Source organism: Peromyscus leucopus, chromosome 17 (genome assembly GCF_004664715.2).
Source record: "Peromyscus leucopus breed LL Stock chromosome 17, UCI_PerLeu_2.1, whole genome shotgun sequence".
Taxonomy (NCBI): domain Eukaryota; kingdom Metazoa; phylum Chordata; class Mammalia; order Rodentia; family Cricetidae; genus Peromyscus; species Peromyscus leucopus.
Genome location: NC_051077.1, coordinates 38,216,450 through 38,235,953, shown reverse-complemented (window position 1 = coordinate 38,235,953; position 19,504 = coordinate 38,216,450). Strand labels below are relative to the sequence as shown.

Here is a 19,504-nt window from a genome sequence, read left to right as displayed (position 1 = left end):
TAAAATTACACTTTTATATGTGGAGTGCTGGTTAACATACCATATTTTTAATTTTTCATAGAGATGGTAGTAACAACTTTCACAATTTTATTACATGCCTTAAGTCCTGCTGGCCCTAGACAGTTACTTCCCATAAAGGCAGAGGTTCCCAACTGGTGGGTGATGCCTTTGGGGGGTCGCATATCAGATATCTTGAAAACAGTAGCAAAATTGCAGTTACGAAGTAGCAAGGAAATAATTTTATGGTTGGGGATCTTCACAACAGGAGGAACTGTACTAAAGGGTCACAGCATTAGGAAAGTCGAGAACTACTAGTGTAAGGGTTTTGAGGTTTATTTTGCTTTTCCAAATATGTCTTCTTCCTACTAGTATCTTAAGTGATCTATGGAATTATACTGCTACCCATCCTCTTTTATGAAATAGCCTAATTCTACAAGTGGAAAACAATATTGTCCTATGACTAAATCATTGAGGCCAGGTTTAATTTTTCCCTCTCCTCCAACTTTCGCCATGATCAATCCCCAGACTTACGGGTCCATCCTCTGGGATAGCTCCTTCATCATGTCTCTCTGTCTCTGCCCTGCTGAAGCTGTGCATGAATCTCTCTCTAAAATATTTCTTTTACTTCTTAATTAGACCACCCCTAAGTAAAAGTCTTTATATTATTATTGATGTCAACGTTCTGCTTATTATTTGCTAAGATCATAACTAATCCTTCCCCATGGCCCACAGCTGGCTGGTGAAATAACCAGCAGAAATCTAACTATCTAAACATATTGGTACTTAGGAGAACTCAGTGTTATCTATATAACACACCAGCTCCAAACTGCTCTATATGCCTTCTCATGTCCCCATGCCATCCTGGACAGTAAGTATAGTTCTGGTGTTGATGAATTCGTCTATTAAAAATGCACATCCCCATTACAACCAAAGCTCCTCTCAGAGATCAGATTCCCAGATCAAACAGCCACATGGATGAGTCTCTCTCAAATATCAGAATATACACAATGTTAATTTCATAATAATAGATACATTTCATAATAGATAAAAATTTCATAATTTCAATTTCATAATGAAAGATAAAAATGTATCTTGACTTTTTCAACTCTATGGTAAACTACTTAAAAAAAAACCTGCCATGTCTTTCAAGATGACCTCTGCCTGACATATTATTTCACAAACTAAACAATTCTACACGATGACCATGATAAAAACTAATGAACTTATTCATTCATATGCAGCAAGTAATACTTTTATTGTGAATAGAAATGACTTTGGATATTATTTCAAATGTATACACCTAACCAAAGGCCAGAGATTTGCTTGCTATCAGGTTAAAAGAGAAAACAATGATCTCTAGGGACTTCTGGTGTAGGCAAACATATGGCAATTTGAAGAACACCGCCATGGAGTTAGTTGACAGCATAAATAACAAACTAAAACACACAGAAGAATACAGACTTATTTAAAAAATGGATAAAGAAAATCTGGCCTATGGTAAACCAAACTATGTAAAGACTTGCATATTTGCATACCTTTTTTCAAGAGAAAATTGAGAAAACATGAAATTTGGGAGATGGGGGGCTCTGGAAGGAGTTGGAAGGGCAGAATGGATGATGGATATGAGCAAAATGCATTGTATACATAAATAAAATTCTCAAAGAAAAATTAAAATATTGTATTTAAAGAGTTTAAAAAAGTATTTAAAAGTATGATCAGTGACTTGATCAGCTACTATCAGAGAACCTTCTTTCTGCAGGAGGAGATACAAAGACCTACAGCCAGACATATTTTGCAGAGAGTGAGAAACCTTCGAACACTTGGCCATCAATGGGATGTCTCGATCCAATCCCTCCCCTCAGGGTTCAGGGAACCCTGCAGAAGAGGCAGAAAGAGTTTCAGAGCCAGAGGGAATGGAGGACACCAAGGAAGCAAGGCCCTCTACATCAACATGATCAAAACATACATGAGCTCAAAGGCTGAGGCAGCATGGCGGAGTCTGCTAGGCCTGCACTAGATGGGTCCTAGAGCTGAAAGAAGAAATGGACACATGGCCCCATCCCTAACCCAGAAGGAACAAACCACAGTCAAGGGTGGGCGGCTGCATGCCCAGCAGTACATGGCTAACAGAAAGTGAACTCAACATCATCTTTGGAGGCTCCTTGTCGCAAAATGTCCTCTCAGGCCTTTCTCTTTTTCTTTCTTTTTGATTTTTATCTGTTTCTTGTGCCTTTTCTTGGGCTCTTTCTGTTTCTTTTTTTTTTCCAATTCCTGATGAGTTCGTTTTTGTTTTATCTCATTATATTTCACTTTACTATCATCCCATAGAAGTCTTTTTTGTTTGTTTGTTTGTTTGTTTTTGGTTTTTCGAGACAGGGTTTCTCTGTGTAGCTTTGCGCCTTTTCCTGGCACTCACTTGGTAGTCCAGGCTGGCCTCGAACTCACAGAGATCCACCTGCCTCTGCCTCCCAAGTGCTGGGATTAAAGGCGTTTGACACCACCACCTGGCTCCCCCATAGAAGTCTTTTTGTTTTTTTAATGAGACAGAAAATGGAAGTGGCAGGAATTGGGGTTGGGGGATGTAATCTAAATATATTATGGTGAGAAAAGAATATACTTTTCATAAAAGGAAAAAAGTTTGATACCAATAATTTGTAAGAGGTAAGTCTTTCTTCTGATTTATTTTTTGTAGTCAACCAATGTCTTTCTTAAAACTAAATTTTTCAATTCCAACTCACCAGATTGTGTTCTACCCAGACTCAGACTGCAAATTATTAGCTACAGCAATCAGGTGCTTTTCTGAGTTCAGCAATATTCATTAGTTTGATAGCAAGTTTGGAATGTTTCTTTTTATGTCCACAGTATCCAGCTGCTTTAGCTTTCTGACAGTGGCCTGTTTGCATTAACACCCTTCAGAAAATATTTTAGAACTTTTCATTAAATCATACAACCATGAAAAAAAAAAAAAAACAGAAAGGGAAACCTACTAAATTCACTTCCAACTATTTGCATGGCCTTGGGTTCCACAGGGAAGACTGAATGGCAAGTTTTCTCATAGCTTATTGGCTCTTCTATATCTGTGAATTTAAAAAAGTGACATGGGTATCTATTGGTTAATAAAACTTTGTATGAGTTACTGCTATGCATAATGGACATCTTGTTTGTATCTTGTGAAATGCCTTCTTGAGGTTTTAGGAAACTTATAACTAGTTTCCCTCTGGTTCTCCTTTGCTCAAGCGAACTAAGGTGCTTTGAAAGGCCACTAGGGAGAGACATGGAGTCTTCACACCAGTGTTTGGGGCCACTGTGTGCAAGTTTCAGAGCAAGGACACAGCAGTTTCACTGGAGGCATCAGTAAAACAGGCTGTCAAGGTCCTCTTCACCCACCAGGGAACAGCTGAATACTGCCAAAGTACACTGCCCATGAAACTCAGAGATACAAATAAAGTTTCCTCCTACAGATTAAAAAAAAAAAAAAAAAATCCTATCACATGCCAAGTATCAGTTCTTGTTCAACATACAGAATTTAAAAGATGGTTAGCCGTGAAAAGAGACTTGCAAACAAAATATGTAGATTTCCAGAGAAAAGGAGACACTTAATGACAATAGCCTTGAAAATTGAATAGGAAGGAACTTTTTTATCCTGCAAGTCTCTACCCTGCTGCAACACACACCTGAGTGCTCCGACAGACAGACAGGCAGGCACGCACGCACACTCACGCTCCAGCACAGTGATTCAGGACTGACTCTGTGGTAACTGACTGTTGTGTAAGCTATTGGCTTATCAGGGAATGTTTCTCGTTTTACCCAATGCTTCCCACTTTCCTACTGTAAATCAGAGTCAGTTCTAGGCAATGGGAATGGTGTCCGAGTAAGTCATACCTATGTCACTTTGAATTTGAAGAGTCAGAAAGGGACCAGGTCTGGCAAACCTGAGGGGCTCCAGTTACAAGAAGTATTACTGGGTTCAGAACTTTATTTTTGTGGTATTTGGGGGACAATGATTTTTCTCATCCCTAGAGTTGACATGTTTACGCTGAAAGTTACAATTCTCATAGTAAACTACAAATTCTGGTGTCTTTATTTTTTCCCAAATGTGAACACACTGGTAGTTTGGTATTTTAGAGGGTAGTCTTGTCCGTGTTAAAGTGTATCTCAGACAAAACCCAGGAAAGGTGATTTAATCTCTGTACATTTAGTTTTTGTTCCCCAATAGAGTCAACCGAAAGTTGAGAGGAACACACCCCTTGCTTTTTTTCCCCCACTAGCAGGCAGCTAGAATAAACCACTTCAGCCTGGTTCCAGCCAGGGGGCCTTCAGTGCGGTAAATACAAAACTTTTTCAGGAGTTCCAAACTTTAAGATTTATAAATATCCTTTAGAAGGTTCCAGTGAGAAGCACACAGGAGCAAGATAGATGGCTTCTTTTGAGACTCCGAATGTCTTCAAAAGCACCTTAACATGTTTGCTTGTTTGTTTGTTTTAACTTACAAACAAAATAAAACAAACACATTGACTCTTCAGTTTTTGCTATCTCACAGCCAGGGTTCAGAAACGCAGTCGATAAAGTTGGGAAAAAAGACTCTCGTGACTACGATTTAAAAGCTTCCAGTCTCTGTTACATCCGAGATTTGAGCAAGTTCAAGTTAATCCTAAAAATCTAAAACCCTCAAGCTCAGTCACTAAATTTACTTCCACTTTTTCCAAACTAGTTCCCAGAGCCTCGGGGCTCCTGCTCTAAACACTCCAAGAGCAGAAACGTAAGTTGTCTAGTCGCACACCCCAGAAGCTCTTTGGAGTTCAAAGAGCCAGCCAGGGAAAGAAAAGAACATTTCCCTACAGCAATGAAATTCTCTCTGGAGCCACGCCACCAGGGCAGGGTGCAAGCTCCCCTGTTGGCACTAGGAGACCACTCTGAAGGAGAATGCTCCATCTGTGCTACCAGACACCTCTTTGGGCCCTTCTCTCCTCTAAGTTGCTTTCCTTTCTAGTAACAGCTTTCCACTGGGGAAAAAAAAAAAAAAAAAGAAGGGAAACTTTGCTCCAAGGAAGCATGCACCAATCTCTAACTTTGGATCCAAAGGTTAAATAAATAATTATGCACACACTCTCCAGTGCAGGTTCTCTGTACACCCAGCAAAGGCAAGCTCCACAGACTAGGGCTGGGCGCTGCGGGGGATCCTCAGCCCAGCCCCGCCGGGGTCCGCGCACCTACCTTGACCTCGCCCCCGTCGGACTCCGCTTCCGAGAAGCCCAGTCCCGACTCGAAGGCGGCGGCGGTGGCGGGCGCCTCGCGGGGACCCGGGATCAGCGCAGCGGCGAGCAGGGAACACGCCAGAGACAAGAAGCCCAGCAAGTGCATGGTGGAAGGACCGGGAGCAGGGGAAGCCGGTCCGGTGGCAGGCGCAGGCTGGAGGGCGCGAGCCTGAGCTCCCGTCCTCGTCCCAGTCCCGCGGTTTCCTTCGGGGAGACCCCCCCCAACTTTGGCCCTCGGATATGGCAGCCCCGAGCCGGGGTTGAGGCTCCGGGTGTCAGGTACGAGCCTCACAGGAAACCGGACATCCGAGCTGCCCTCGGTGGCGGCCCGCGAGGTGAAGCGAGGGCGCCGCGCCGGGGGGCCGGCTCCGCCGATCGCGGGTTTTGTTTTGGCGTTTTGCAAAGAAGGGGAGGGAGGGGGGGTTGCTGCTGGTGCTGCTGGTGCTGCTGCTGGTGGTGGTGGTGGATTGGGAGGGTTGGTGGAGCGCAGTCACCCCGAGATGTTCCACTCCGTCCCGAGGAGCCCGCGGGTCCCTCGTCCCCCTCCTCCCTCCCCTCGCCCGAAGTGAAAGGAGCCCGGCCGCGGGAGCCGCGGGAGAGGCGGTGGCGGCGGCGGCGGCGGCGGCGGCGGAGCCGGGGGGCGGGAGGAGGGCGGCGGGGCGCCCGGCGGCGGCGAGGCCGGCGAGCTCCCGGGCGCTCGAGCCTCCTGCGCGCGCGGGGCCGAGCGGCGGCGGTGGCGGTGCTGGTGGTGGTGGTGGTGGTGGTGGTAGTGGTGGTGGCGGCGGTGGCGGGCGCAGGGGCAGGGCATGACTGATGCGCCCTCTGCCTGCGCTTATGTGAGAGAAAGCGGCCGAGGGAGGGAGCGTGCCGAGCCCCGTCTGCCCTCCCTCCCCTCTCCCTCGGAAGCTCGCTCGCTCCCTCCAGCCCCACGCTTTCCTCCACCCACCTCCATCCTCTCCTTTGCTTTCCCTTTCTCTCCCCTTCTCCCTGGACTCGGCTGGGAGGGGGTGCGAGGTGGGGGGGGCGACCAGAGGCTCAAGTTAAGTCTGGGGACTGGAGCTCTTTCCTCAGGACCAGTTTCAGAGGCCACATAATTGGCCTCAACTGCTCAAAAGGAGGTTTTTTTTTTGTTTTTTGTTTTTTTTTTTTTTTGAGGGGAGGGAGAGTTGGGGTAGGGGGAGGACAGTACAGTGGGTAGAAGGAGAGGCATGCTTTGACCCTGGCAGTCCCTTAAGGTCAAGTCTTAACTCCGTGCATTCTTTGTCCTTAGAGCCCCACGAAGTTTGGAATCAGCCTGAGAGTTCCAAACATCCTTGGAGAGAAAGTCATCTTTATGGCAGAGACCTTTGGGGCCATGGGATAAGAAGTGTCCTCCTCTCCACCCACCACCTCCACTGCTTTCTTTGTCGTGTCCCTTGAAGTAAGAGTGCGGGACATCTCAGAATACAGGGCAGTCTGTTGAGATAGGTGCTAGGTTAGTGCTCTTCAGGAAGTTCTACACTTCCAGCAGATGGAGAGATGAGCCCCAGAATCTTCAAGGACACTGAAAGAGACACACCCCAAAAGTTTCTGCAAGACCTACCTTCGGTTTACAAGAGAAAGACAGCAAGGATGGGCAGTTCATATGCTGAAAGAGCGATCTGCTGTGATGCAGTTTGTCTTTGAAAAAAAACATCTAGGGACTTTGCTGTGTTATGAGAGACATCAGCAGCTCTCCTCCTTGGGGCGGGTGGACAGATTGCAGAAGTTCCAGTTAAGCAATTTCAACAGTGTGCAAAACATGAAGGATCGTACTTATTTTAAAAAAAAACTGTTACGTACATTAATAATGTACAAAAATCATAAAATTATAGATTGAGGAAAGACGTTTCCTTGTGATTCGAATCCTAGGATATGGAGGTCTCCTTACCCGACATTTAGACAAACACTTAAATAGCCTTGCAAACAGGGAACACTCCCCTTTATTGAACTTTGTTGTCATTTCCTCCCGTCTATCCATTGCTTTTGACTTTGGCATTTTGCACACTTCATCTCACCTAAGTTCCACATGTGCGATCCTGGAATATTTTGGAAATTTCTGTTACATTCTCCCAGGGCTAACTTTTCCTACCAGTGAAAGATTTCAAAACCCGACAGCTCCAATTACCCTCATCCTTCATGCTAAGTTTATGTTCATAAAGTACGCTGTTCAGAACATGGCTTCATACTTAACATACTACAGTGAAGCGTGCAAGGAAAGGGTCTTCCTTGTCCGGAGAGAAAGCATTTGTTGACATAGCCTTGGACCAAGTTTATTTTCTGGCAGCCAAAACCAACTCTTGAGGCAACGGACACTTAAAGTTGACCAGATTTCTCAAGAAATCTGCATGCATACTGCAATTTGGTCACGTCTGTGCTCTGCATGTGGGGGAGGGTTGCCCTCCTGTGCCCTAATTTGGGCTTTGTTATTTAACATGAGGAAGTTCTACCTTGCCACAGTCAGCCCATTACAGTGTGTTGAGATAACTTGGGATCTTGACATTGTCGATATGTATTCCCCTCTTCCCGCGGTCCTGGTGTACGTGTATTTAAAGAACTTGTCACATTTATCTTCACATCTTAACAAAGTTATAGGAAGAAAAAAGCTAAGGACAGGTTGGATTGTGACTCAAGTAGAAATGGAGTGTCCTTGTAATCTTGTCCCAGTGCAGTGATCCTCAACTTTTATTGCACTTGGAATCACAAAGGGTGGCTGTAAAAACAGATGCTTGGCGCACCACCAGAATTTGCCAAATTCTGGGAAAAAGGCTTGGATGTCAGAATGCCTCCAAGAGGCAATCCTCATTGAGAAATTCACACATTTCCAACAGCCTCAGGGTGTAGCATGGTATGAGTACCATAACATCGACAAACTCAACATGTATCAAAATGTATTAGTGACAGGATTTTTTTTTAAATCCTTAACACATACTTTTTCCACTTAAATATAGTTATCTTCCTACTGCTATCTCTGTTTGATGCAAATAAAATTCTAGCAAAGGTGTTTTAAAAAAAAGAAATATTGGTAGTCTTTAAAAACAATAAATACAGTAGGGCTGGCAGTAGAGACCAATGTTAGAATGTTTACCCATCATGCATGAAGCCTAGGGATTAAAAGCAGCAGCAACAGCAGCAGTAGTAATATTATTTAACAGCATCCATTTTTTAAAGAATACCTGAAGTTTTAGAAAGTGAAACAAAAGTTTCCCAACTTAACACCTAAAAAATTTTATGAATCCTTCCCATATTTTGAAGTTTAAAAGATCTTTTTTTTCTTTTTTCTTGTTTTGAATTTTCTTTTTCTATCAGTGACTTCCTCCAAGGTCTTTTAAGATCCTGTGACTGTTATTTTAAATGTGCTTCTAAAGGAAGGTGTGGGGAGGAGTGGGGGGACATTTCACTATTTGTTTTGTTTTCCAGAAAGTACTACTTTGTTAGTAGGAAGTGAGATGAGAGAACTGCAGCAGTTGGATAACACCTCCAGTTTGGTGTAGCTATTGGGTTTCCAATCCTTTTTTTTTTTTTTTTGCGGATCGTGTTTGAGGGCAAATAACAATACGTCTATGTCTGCCTCTTATCAGAGTTTGCTAGCCTCCTCGGGGCCAGGTTCTGTCACCTGCCACCTTGAGAGTCCATCAGAGTCAAGTGGTAGTGATGTAAGAAAGGAATTGCCAGTGTGGCGACACTGGGAAGACTGTAGGCCCTGTTCTGGGGAACGGACAAGAATTTCCAAGCCTACACAGGAGATGAAGCAAAGCCTGGGACAAGAAGTCCAGTTGAGCAATTTTTAATCAAGCTGGTGTGTGCTCCTTATCATTTGGTTGATTTCCGCTTGGAGGGTCTGCTGACAAGGAGAAAATCGTTACTGCTTGAGAAGCCACTTCAGTTTGCACTGGTCCCTGTCTACTTAAGGCTGGGGGCTCCCCTGATTTCCTCTGTGGGGTAATGGTTCCCATGTGGGGTCAGTGTTTGTCCCCATCCCTGAGCACTGAGCAAACTGGACTGTAAGATTCACTGTTTGGGGATCTTGAAAGTATTGGTATTTTAATGCTTGAAAAGGGATGAGAGGTTAGATATATTTAAGACTGGTCAATATCACTGCCAGTTTTTAGACCGGCACATTTTTCTGTGTAGCTTTGGTGCCTGTCCTGGAACTCACTCTGTAGCCCAGGCTGGCCTCGAACTCACAGAGATCCGCTTGGCTCTGCCTCCTGAGTGCTGGGATTAGAGGCGTGCAACACCACCGCCCGGCTCAGACTGGCACGTCTTAAGAACTTAACACTTCTCTATACAGTACTTCAGCAGGAATATGACCCAAGCAGAAGAGACAACTTCAGGCCCAAACGGTGCTTTCAGAAAATGCAGCCTTTATGTGTCTTAGATACGCCGTGCATACTCTAACAAATGTCAGATTCTGCCCATTTCCTTTAGTTTAACCTGTATCTCATTTCATTTACTTTCTTGCTTCCTTCATTTTGTTTTGTGGTTGTAATTTGAACTTTTCTGATTGACTGGACAAATCATTTGGTTCTCATAGCTCTAGTCTCTAAGGAACACAACTTCAAAATATAGCTTTTGCCTGGGTGGTGATGGCGCACACCTTTAATTGCAGCACTCAGGAAGCACAGGCAGGGGGATCTCTGAGTTTGCTTAAGTACTTTTGTAGTATAGTTACCCTTTCTGTTGCTGTGATGTAAAACCCCATGACCAAGGCCACTTACTGAAGGAAGAACTTATTTTGGTTTACGACTTGAGAGGAATAAGAGCTTATCATGGCTGCAGCAACCAGAAGCTGTGAGATCACATCTTTAACAGAAGCATGAAGAAGAGAGAGCAAGCTGGAAGTAGAAAAAGGCACTGAACTCTCAAAGCCTACCCCTCACCATGGTGACACATTTCTTCCAGAAAGGCTGCTCCACCCAAGCCTCCCCAACAGCACCACCAACAGGGAAACAAGCTTCCATACCTGAGTCTATGGAAAACAATGTCATTCAAACCACCTCAGTCCACCCCTGCCCACAAAGGCTCATGGTCACTTAATAATTCAAATTACATTAATCTTACCTCAGAAGTCCCATAATTTTAATAGTTATGACACAGTTTAAAAGTTCAAAGTGCCTACTGAGACTCAATGCAGTCTCTTTCCTGTAGCACCCTGTGAGTTACATACTTCCATCATACAAAGGCACAGAGTATCCAATACCATTGCAACAGGGAGTAATAAAGCAGTAGTGAGGGAAACCTGGATCAGAGCAAAACTAAACCCTAGCAGGGCAGACTTCAAATCTTGCCATACCATGTCCAGTGTCAACAAGGGTTAGGTGGCTCCACCCCTCCAGCTTTACTACATGCGACAAGCATCTCTCATGATCTGGTTCCACTCCTGTATGCAGATGTCTCAAGGATCTGATGTTTATAACATCTTTGGGTCTGAAACCCAGGATTCATTTTTGTAATTTTGCATAATGACCTCTAAGGGTCTCCTTCATACCTGGAGACTTTTGCCACATGCTGCCTGGCCTCAGTGGCTCTCTGGAACCAAGGAGGAAGAATTCATGACCCATTCACTCACACATTCTTCATGTTTCTAATGTCAGCACCATGTAGACAACACTACCAACTTCAGCTGCCAGCTTGAGATGAAGCCCTGGCTCCCTCTGGATCACAGCTCCTGTGTGCTGACTCTGAGGAAACACTCCCCCAAAGATATCACCTCAATAATGCTAGGCTCTTATTAATCACAGCTGATTCTTCAGCCCCAGCTAACTAGCATCCATTGTCCAGTAAAGCAAAGGTTTTGCTTCCAAAGATCCTAAATCTAAAATATCAGACAAATGGCTCTAAGAGAGAATTTCCACCCCTCAAAAACTTTGCAAGCCATCCCTCTATTGTTGACATGTTTCTTAATGTCCCTATCTTCCAAGCTCCTATAATAGTTCATTAAGCTCTGCACATTCATAGCCCTTCTCTAGCCCCAAGCTCCAAAATTATTTCACAGTCTTCCAAAAAAGAACAACATGGTTGAATCCAGCACAGTAGTTACTCCACTCTTGTTTCCAAAATCTGTATTAGTAAGGGTTCTGTAAAGGACCAGAACTAAGAGAATAAATACACACACATACACACACACACACACACACACACACACGTACGTCCGTATGTACATACATACATACATACATACATACATACATACATACATACGCATATCTATTATAGTTGGGATTTATTAGATTGGCTTACAGGTGGTCTGAAGAGTCTGTAGCTGTCTACACTGGAGAGGCCACAAGCTGCTCAGTTCACAAAACCCAATTCTGAAAGCCTGGAAGAGCACTGGGGAGCTGCTGGTCTTCAGTCTATGCTGGAATCGTGAAGAAGTTGGTTCTAATATCTGGGAAGGAGTGTCCCAGGACTCCTAGCTGCAAGCGAGATGAGATGAACTTGCCAAGGAAAGTGAGGGTTAAGAATTAATAGAGCAAAGTTTTCTCCCTCCATGTCTTTTTATCTGGCCTCCACTGCCCACACTTAGGGTGGGCCTTCCTGTTTCATAATCTGGTCAAGAAAATCCCTCACAGGAGTGTACAACAATTTCTGTTTTAGTTGACTCTAGATACAGTCAAGTTGACAACCAAAATTAACCATCACAGTAGCTTAAATTATTTTTTTATATTTATCTTCAAATAAAAACTGATTTGTGTTTTATAGTTTGCAAGTTGAATTTTTATTATTTTATAATTCTGCTCTAGGTAGTTACACTATAAATAATGTATGTTTTCGAAGTACAGTAGTATTTTCTTTATACCTAAAGGATTGATTATCACAGCTAATTGTATGTGTGCTGTATTTGTTAGAAATGAATTTTGAGCTTCTTCAGTAATGTTAAAATCATACATTGGGGACAAATTTTAGAACTCTTCAGTTATACTGGTCTTTATTTCTATAGATTTTATTATTTTGTTACTATTATATAATTTTCAGTTTGAAATACCATTTAAAGTCATAGGCTTGGAGAAATTAACACCAGGTTAAATATGAAAGAATAAAATTGTAACCACGTCAACATGATTTACTAATCTTTCCAGAAAACTCTAGTCTGATAAAGGCAAGATTGCAGGCAAACAATTTAAGTTTGTCATTGGCTTCAAATTTACCATTGCCAACAAATTAATGTATTAGAGGAAATAATATCCTCCTTCTGACAGGCAGCCTGCTTATCAATAACAGTTGATACTCCTAAAACTTTTCTGGTGCCAGCCAATCCTAAAGAATTGTATAATTAGGTGTCTGCCCAATCCTCCTCAATTCCTCACTTCTAAAGATCTATCTCAAAACTTCTTGAGGTCTGACTCTGAGGCCCTTCCTTCTTTTCCTATGGTTCTCCATCATGACAGTAAATCCTATAGAAATGCAACTTTTGTTTACTGCGAGAGAGCGCCTGCTGTTATTTGGGGAACTCAATAGCCAGGAGATCCTACCGAGTTCATAATATCTCCTTCATTGTTCAAACCAAAATCCCCAATTCAGAAATACATCAACCCCCTGATAGCCTTGAATGTTCTTGCTTGGAGATTTTCTAGCTCCCTCTAGATTTCAATAGCAATTACTTTTTACCAGGCTACCAAATGCATAGTGACTTGGTCTCCTAAGAGTCCCTTTCAGGGAAGCTTTGATTATTTGTTTGTATTTATCACACTTATCCCTTGTAGAAATCTGCTGCATTTTTAACAACATTGTCTCTGACACCACGGCTCTCTTTGTTGTTTTCCTTTGGGAGTGAATAACAGGAAGTTCATGAGAAAGAGATTAAGTGTAAACCTTGTTAAATCAATTCCCCCAAACCAGCCGTGGGGATCTGACGTGCAGACATTGTCTCAGACTGACATTTATTGGTCAGACTTTGTCAAAGGCTTTATCAAAAGTTGACAAGACTTTCAGAAGTATTGTCTTGCCTATGAGATGCTGATATTTGACTGTTTCTCACCAGGCTTTTTCCACTTCTCAGAGCTATGGGTTCACTGGTTTTGCCCTTGGATTCTGTAGCCATTTGTTGGAGAGCCCAGGGCATAAGGTTATCAAAAACATTTTTTTTTTTTTACCAATAATTGCAACAAAATGGTATGAATACACAATTCTTTTTAGTCTCAAGTGTGTTTATAATTTTTTTAAAGGTAACAACAAAAGACATCCAACTTTCATAGCAAAACTAGAAGAATTAAAAATTGTATGAAATTTAAGATAAAAATTTTGGAATTTGTGAACCAAAGCAAACAAAAGGAAGGCTATCTGGAGACCTGGAAGAGGCTCTCTCACGTCTCTAGAAGCATTCAGCTGTAGACTTGGAAAAATCACTTGACTCTCACCTCCTGTTACCTCAGTAGCTTGTAACTCAGAGAAACAGCAGATTTAAAATACAAAGGAAAACTAGAATCCACTGGTAGGGATGCAGGGTGAGGGCGACAGGAAAAAGAAAGAGACAAGGGAGAGTGATGGGGAAGAAAGAGAAAATATGAATACATACACGTTAGTTATTAAAGAACAAAATTAATCAACTAAAAAAAAATTGACTGAAAACTATAATTGAAACAGCCCTAATTGCAGACCTCTGAGAATTCTTGGTGAATGGACTAGTAGAAAAACAGCTAAGTGAAAAGATCAGTGTCGTTGCTTCAGGTGAGTTGAAACAATTTTCCTTTTCCCCTTGAACTCCCATGGAGACTCTCAGAATATTGAATGATTGCCTGATAAGTTTTTGTCAATACTGGCGCTGAAAATCAGACCAAATCCTCAACGCTGTCACTCCTTCCAGAGAATGACTCTTCTCCCAGTAGTCCATCTGCTGTCCCCTTCATCCTGGACTTGCCCTCTTCAGACCCTTGGTAGGGAATCTTTTTTTGTGTCACTGTACAAGTTTCTCAGTAATTGTAACAACAACAACAACAAATGATCTGTGGTGTTTGCACAAGGGCTGTTTTCTACCTACCACGAGAGCCCCTCAGCTTTAACCTTGCAAAAACATTTTAGACGACACGATCCACCAAAAGAGAACAAAAGTAATCTCTCTACTTTAACCAAGAGTGGCGTTAAGTTTTTTTTTTTTTTAATCATTAAAACGTATTATTAAAAAATTCACTTATTAACACTGTGGGAGGGCACACAGGCCACATCGTGTGTGTGTGTGTGGGGGGGGTGATTAGAAGACAATTTTGTGGAGATGGTTCTCCCCTCCAAACTGTCAATTCTGAGGACTGAACTTACGTCTCAGGCTTATGTAGCAAGCACCTGCTGAGCCATTTCACTGGCCCTGAAACAAATCACTATAACTTTGCTTTGCTTTTTTCTTCTTTCATTTTTCCTTATTAAGAAATTTTCTACTCACTCTACATACCACCCACAGATTCCCCCCTCCTCCCTCCTCCTACCCTCCAGCCCTCCCTCCCTAGCCACCCCACATCCCCACCTCAGTGTGCCAGGCTCTGCTGACTCCCCATGGTGGTAAGTTTTAATACGGTTTATGGGAACGTCTGCCACGGCATGCCCCATCTGCATTAGTCTGCTGTGGTAAACTACAAAGGTAAATCATGAACCAGGAGCCCATATGCGAGAGAATTTTGTACACTTGCCATGAGCTTCACTTAGAGATTCTTTGCAGAAAATTTTAAATCTATAGGCCATGTTACCAAAGTAGAATGACAGTTTTGTTTGCTAGAGTATTGTGATTCTGACAAACAAGATTAAAGCTTCCCTGATTTTGAACTCTTGACATGGAGATTTCCAGCTTGTGTCCCCAGCATTGACTCAGTTGTTTGAGACCTTAGCAATTCCAATATGCTATTGCCCCCCCCAATCTTCTGCAAAAGTATAGAAATTATTACATTAAAACTAAAATCAGGGACTGAGGAAATGGTTCAATGGATAAAGCACTTTTTTTTTTTAAACAAATGTGAGGACCAGAGAGTTAGGATGCCAAGAACTCATAGAATGATGGGTAAATATGGTGGTCACATGTATTTTCTCCATTTGAGTAGCAAAGACAGGTGATTCCTGTGTGAGCTGGCTACCTGAACTCACTATAATTGGCAAGCTCCAGGATCAATGAGAAACTCTACCTCAATAAATTAACCAGAGAACAATAAAGGGAAAGACCTAATGTCAACTTTGGGCCTACACACACACACACACACACACACACACACACACACACACACACACACACAAACTCACATATTTATGAGCACAACACATAGCAACATCCCTCAGATCATCACTCACTTACTCTAACCACAAAACCAAACCATGGTCTCTCTCAAACGGAATATTCTCTCCCCCTCAAATTTGAAGATCTGTCTTAGTTTATTTTCTATTGCTGTAACTGAAGACCACAGATTGGTTAATTTATAAAGAAAAGTGGTTCATTTATCTTATGGTTTTGGAGGCTGGCAAGTCCAGGAGCATGGTACACCCATTTTTTTTTTAAGGTACGTCCTCAAGACCATAAAAGGCAGAGAGCAACACGTGAATAGATTGAGAAAGCTGCCTGACTCAAGTCTCTCTTCCTCTTCTAGTACAGCCATTAATATTATAATGGGGGAGGGGTCCTTCTTACTTTGCATAGCTGTGACACAGCACTGCAAGATACTCATGCATAGTTCGTCTTATCAACAGTTATGAGTTTCATTTCCTCTGTATTCTCTCAAGTTGCCTCCAAAGACGTTTATTAAAAAGTCTTTGTCCTTGAGAACAAGAGTGCATAGAAAAGTCCCTGGAACAACACTGGAAAGAAGGAGAAGGAAATTTTGACTAGAACTGTAGTAAAACTCAAGCCTATAAACACTGGGACTAAGACTTCCCAGCTATAAAGCATAAGATTTTTACCTACTGGCAACAGGATTGTGGTCGTAGGAGCAGATTTAAAGTTTGGAATTCTTGACAGTTCTCCAGAAGCAAACAGTCTTCAGAAGGAGAAAGCCTCGACCACAATGTTGTTTCTAGAGGGACCCTGCTTGACAGGGATCCTTCTATACACCACTCAAAGGACTAGTAGTACCCAAAAGACTGCGGCCTGTTGGCCATTCTGGAATGTGGGCATTCTTTCCTCGTTCTTCTCTTCCTCCTTTCCTCTCTCATGCTCTCCTTTCTCTCTTAAGATACGTTATCACTACAGACTCAAAGATTCTGGTTAGTTAGTCAGTGATTGACATTTTTCAGCCAGCACAAGTTCTATGTCTCTGTCTTTAGCGTTGCTTTCTGTATTTATAGTCATTGCTTGACTCAAACACTGCCAGGCCTGTGCATGATCTGACCAGCATGCACATCCAAGCTCTGATTTGTGCAAGTTTTTTTTCTGCAAGTGCTACCAGCCAGTTCCTATAGTAAAATACTCATTCCAGTAGTAAAATAGTCAGCTTTATTGATAATTGTTTTAAATCATTGTCACTGTCTCTCTGTGTGTCTCTGTCTCTGTCTCCCTGTTTCTGTCTGTCTGTCTGTCTCTCTCTCTGTCTGTCTCTCTCTCTCTCTCTCTCTCCTCTCTCTCAACAAAAGGACATACAGGACAGGTAACCAAAAATCAAAACCCCTATAAAGAAAGTTTCTGGCTCCAGTGAAAGCAGCTCAAGGACCCTCTGTCAGAGATAACATCTGTAAACAAACTTTCATGGAGAAAAGGGAACAAGAAACAGATGGTTTGAATTTGGGACCTGCCTGCCTCACATTTCCAAACTTTACAAAGGCAGCTTACTATGGTGGTAACTGACTGTCTCTCAGCTCTCTCCTGTGTGACCTTTGGCGAACCCCTATTTGCCACGTGTGAGTCATGCAAATAATGCATTAGCTAATCCTGGTAAACATCTCGAAAATTACTTAGGATTTACTAGTCTCCCAGTAAACTTTTTGTGAAGTGTTAATACTAATTATGAATTAATAGATATTACATGCCATTAAGACTATTTTTCGGGGTATCGGGGGTGCTGTCAATGACACAAACTACAGTTTGGATTATTTTTTTTTAAGAAAAGATGTTAATTTTGGCTCCGCACTCTGGAGATCCAAGGTTGAGAAGCACAGTTGGTGATGACCTTCATGCTGACACAGTCCCAGCCTGATATTATACAGGGTACAGCCAGAGGCAAGTAATTCACATGTTTGTTTTGTGTATCTCCGCCTTTTTATTATTTATTTATAAAACCTTTAGGCTAAGGATCGATTAATCATGAATGCTCCACCTTAATGCCCTTACCCAGGCTTAATCACCTCCCAAAGGCCTTTTCAATAAACATCGTGGATTCAATTTCCACTCTTAAAAGAGCTCACAGTAGGAATGGAATTTCAGTGCAAGAAGCCATGAAGGACATCCTTAAGACCTATCCAAAGCGCAGCGCTTTGCAAATGTTTGAACAGCGAAGACTCTATGGTTTGTTCCTTTCCCTCCATTCCCCTCCACAAGTGAAAATCTGATCAAAATATTTATGTCGATCCTCTTCATCTTTGTGATTAACATGAAAGAGGTGATTGTACAGAGATTGGATTTTACTCATCAATATCATCCTCACAGAGTGCAACATAGTAATTTATTAATGTAATTAGAGGTGGGGCTGGGGAGATAGCTTAATCAATAAATTGCTTGCTGCCCAAGAATGAGAACTCAAGTTTGGATCCCCAGCTCCCACACAAATGATGGAGGCAGTAGTGCATGCATTATTATTACTCCAGTGCTATGGGGCAGAGACAGGTAGACCCTGGGAGTGCCCTGGTCAGCTGACTTAGCTAACACAGAAACCTGAGAGAGCCTGTTCCCAATAAAAGATGCAAAGTATGAAAGAGACATACCTGACATTGATCTCTAGCCGTTTATGAGCTTGTGTATGTATGCATGTACATGAATACATACTTGCACACATGTACATATAGCACACACATACACACAATTAAAAGTGAACAAGCCATTTGAAACAAACATGTGTTTATTATTTAAAAGTTTTCTTGTGGCCAAGTGACACAAATGAACTCCACACGCCTAAATTGAACTTACTATATAAAAAACAAAACAAAATTATTGGTAGTTTATTTTTTGAAGGTAGAATAGAGGGTGATATTTTTGCATTCTTACATCTTAGAATCTTCTTTTATAAATAGTACATATTTTTTATTAATAAACTTTTGAGAAAATAATGTATGTAAAATTTTTGTCATATAAAAAACTCATTACTATTAACCTGTATAAAAATTACTAAATGATCAATGACTTACAAAAGGCTAGTGATTCTGCAGGAATTAACCAAGATGAAAGGAAATCAAGAAGGAAATAATCACAGAGACCAATAAAGAAGCTTTGGAGAGGCAGCAGAAAATTGGAAAAGCAAGACATGGGAAAAGAATCTTCTATGCATTCTAGAGAAACATATTGAAATGATGGAGTTAGTGAGAGAAGACACAAGGAAGGAATTAAATATGGTGGATCTGTGTAAAAATACAGAGATGTAAGTAGGGGAACATAAGATGGCATTTTGGGGTAAAAGGATGATGTTAGAGATAGCCAAAAATGAAAAGACACAGGATTGAGAGTCAATTTAGTTTCAACATCAAAGGGGAAATTAAAAAATATGTGGGGAGTGTGTGTGTGTGTGTGTGTGTGTGTGTGTGTGTGTGTGTGTGTGTGTGTGTGTGATGGCTAATACTGTTGCTTGACAGGATATAAAAACACCAACGAATTATGTAGGAGATTTCTCTTAGAAAGCTTCTGGATTGGCTAACTGAGGTGGGAAGAAGAAGGCTGGAATGGGGGCGGGGCATCTTTCAGTAGACTGGAGTCCCAGTCCAGATAAAAAGAGAGCGCGTAACCACCAGCATCATTTCTCTCTGTCTCTGCTTCCTGACATTAGGTGCAATGTGACCACCATTGGAGTGGTATCTCCTCTCACTCTGAGCTGAAAAATAACCCTGCTTCCTTTAAGTGACATATATGTCAGGTACATTTGGGCTCAACAATGAGAAGAGTAACCCATATACCCTGGAGGTTGAATTTTAGCATGATAAAGTTCAAAAATGGAGGCATGTTAAGAGATGGAAAAAAAAAAACCAAAATATTAAAAGTAAAGAAATAGAATAAAATTATCCTAATGCGATCTGGGAGACAAGTGGCAAGATTGTACATTGATTATGTAAGTTTTAACTTACATTAAACTAATATGCTAATGAATAGCTTTAAGTTATTGAATCTGTATGAGATAGAATTT

At 42.0% G+C, this 19,504-nt stretch overlaps 1 protein-coding gene across 1 annotated transcript in view; it reads right to left on the bottom strand.

The window, feature by feature from the left end:
* The window catches only part of Vegfc (vascular endothelial growth factor C), a 103,560-nt gene extending 97,681 nt beyond the window's left edge, over positions 1–5,879 (bottom strand). Inside the window, exon 1 of the mRNA XM_028858281.2 lies at positions 5,215–5,879. Within this exon, the coding sequence (XP_028714114.1) occupies positions 5,215–5,361 (147 nt within the window). The 5' untranslated portion in view covers positions 5,362–5,879. The remainder of the gene's footprint in view (positions 1–5,214) is intronic.
* Between the last annotated feature and the right edge of the window lie 13,625 nt (positions 5,880–19,504).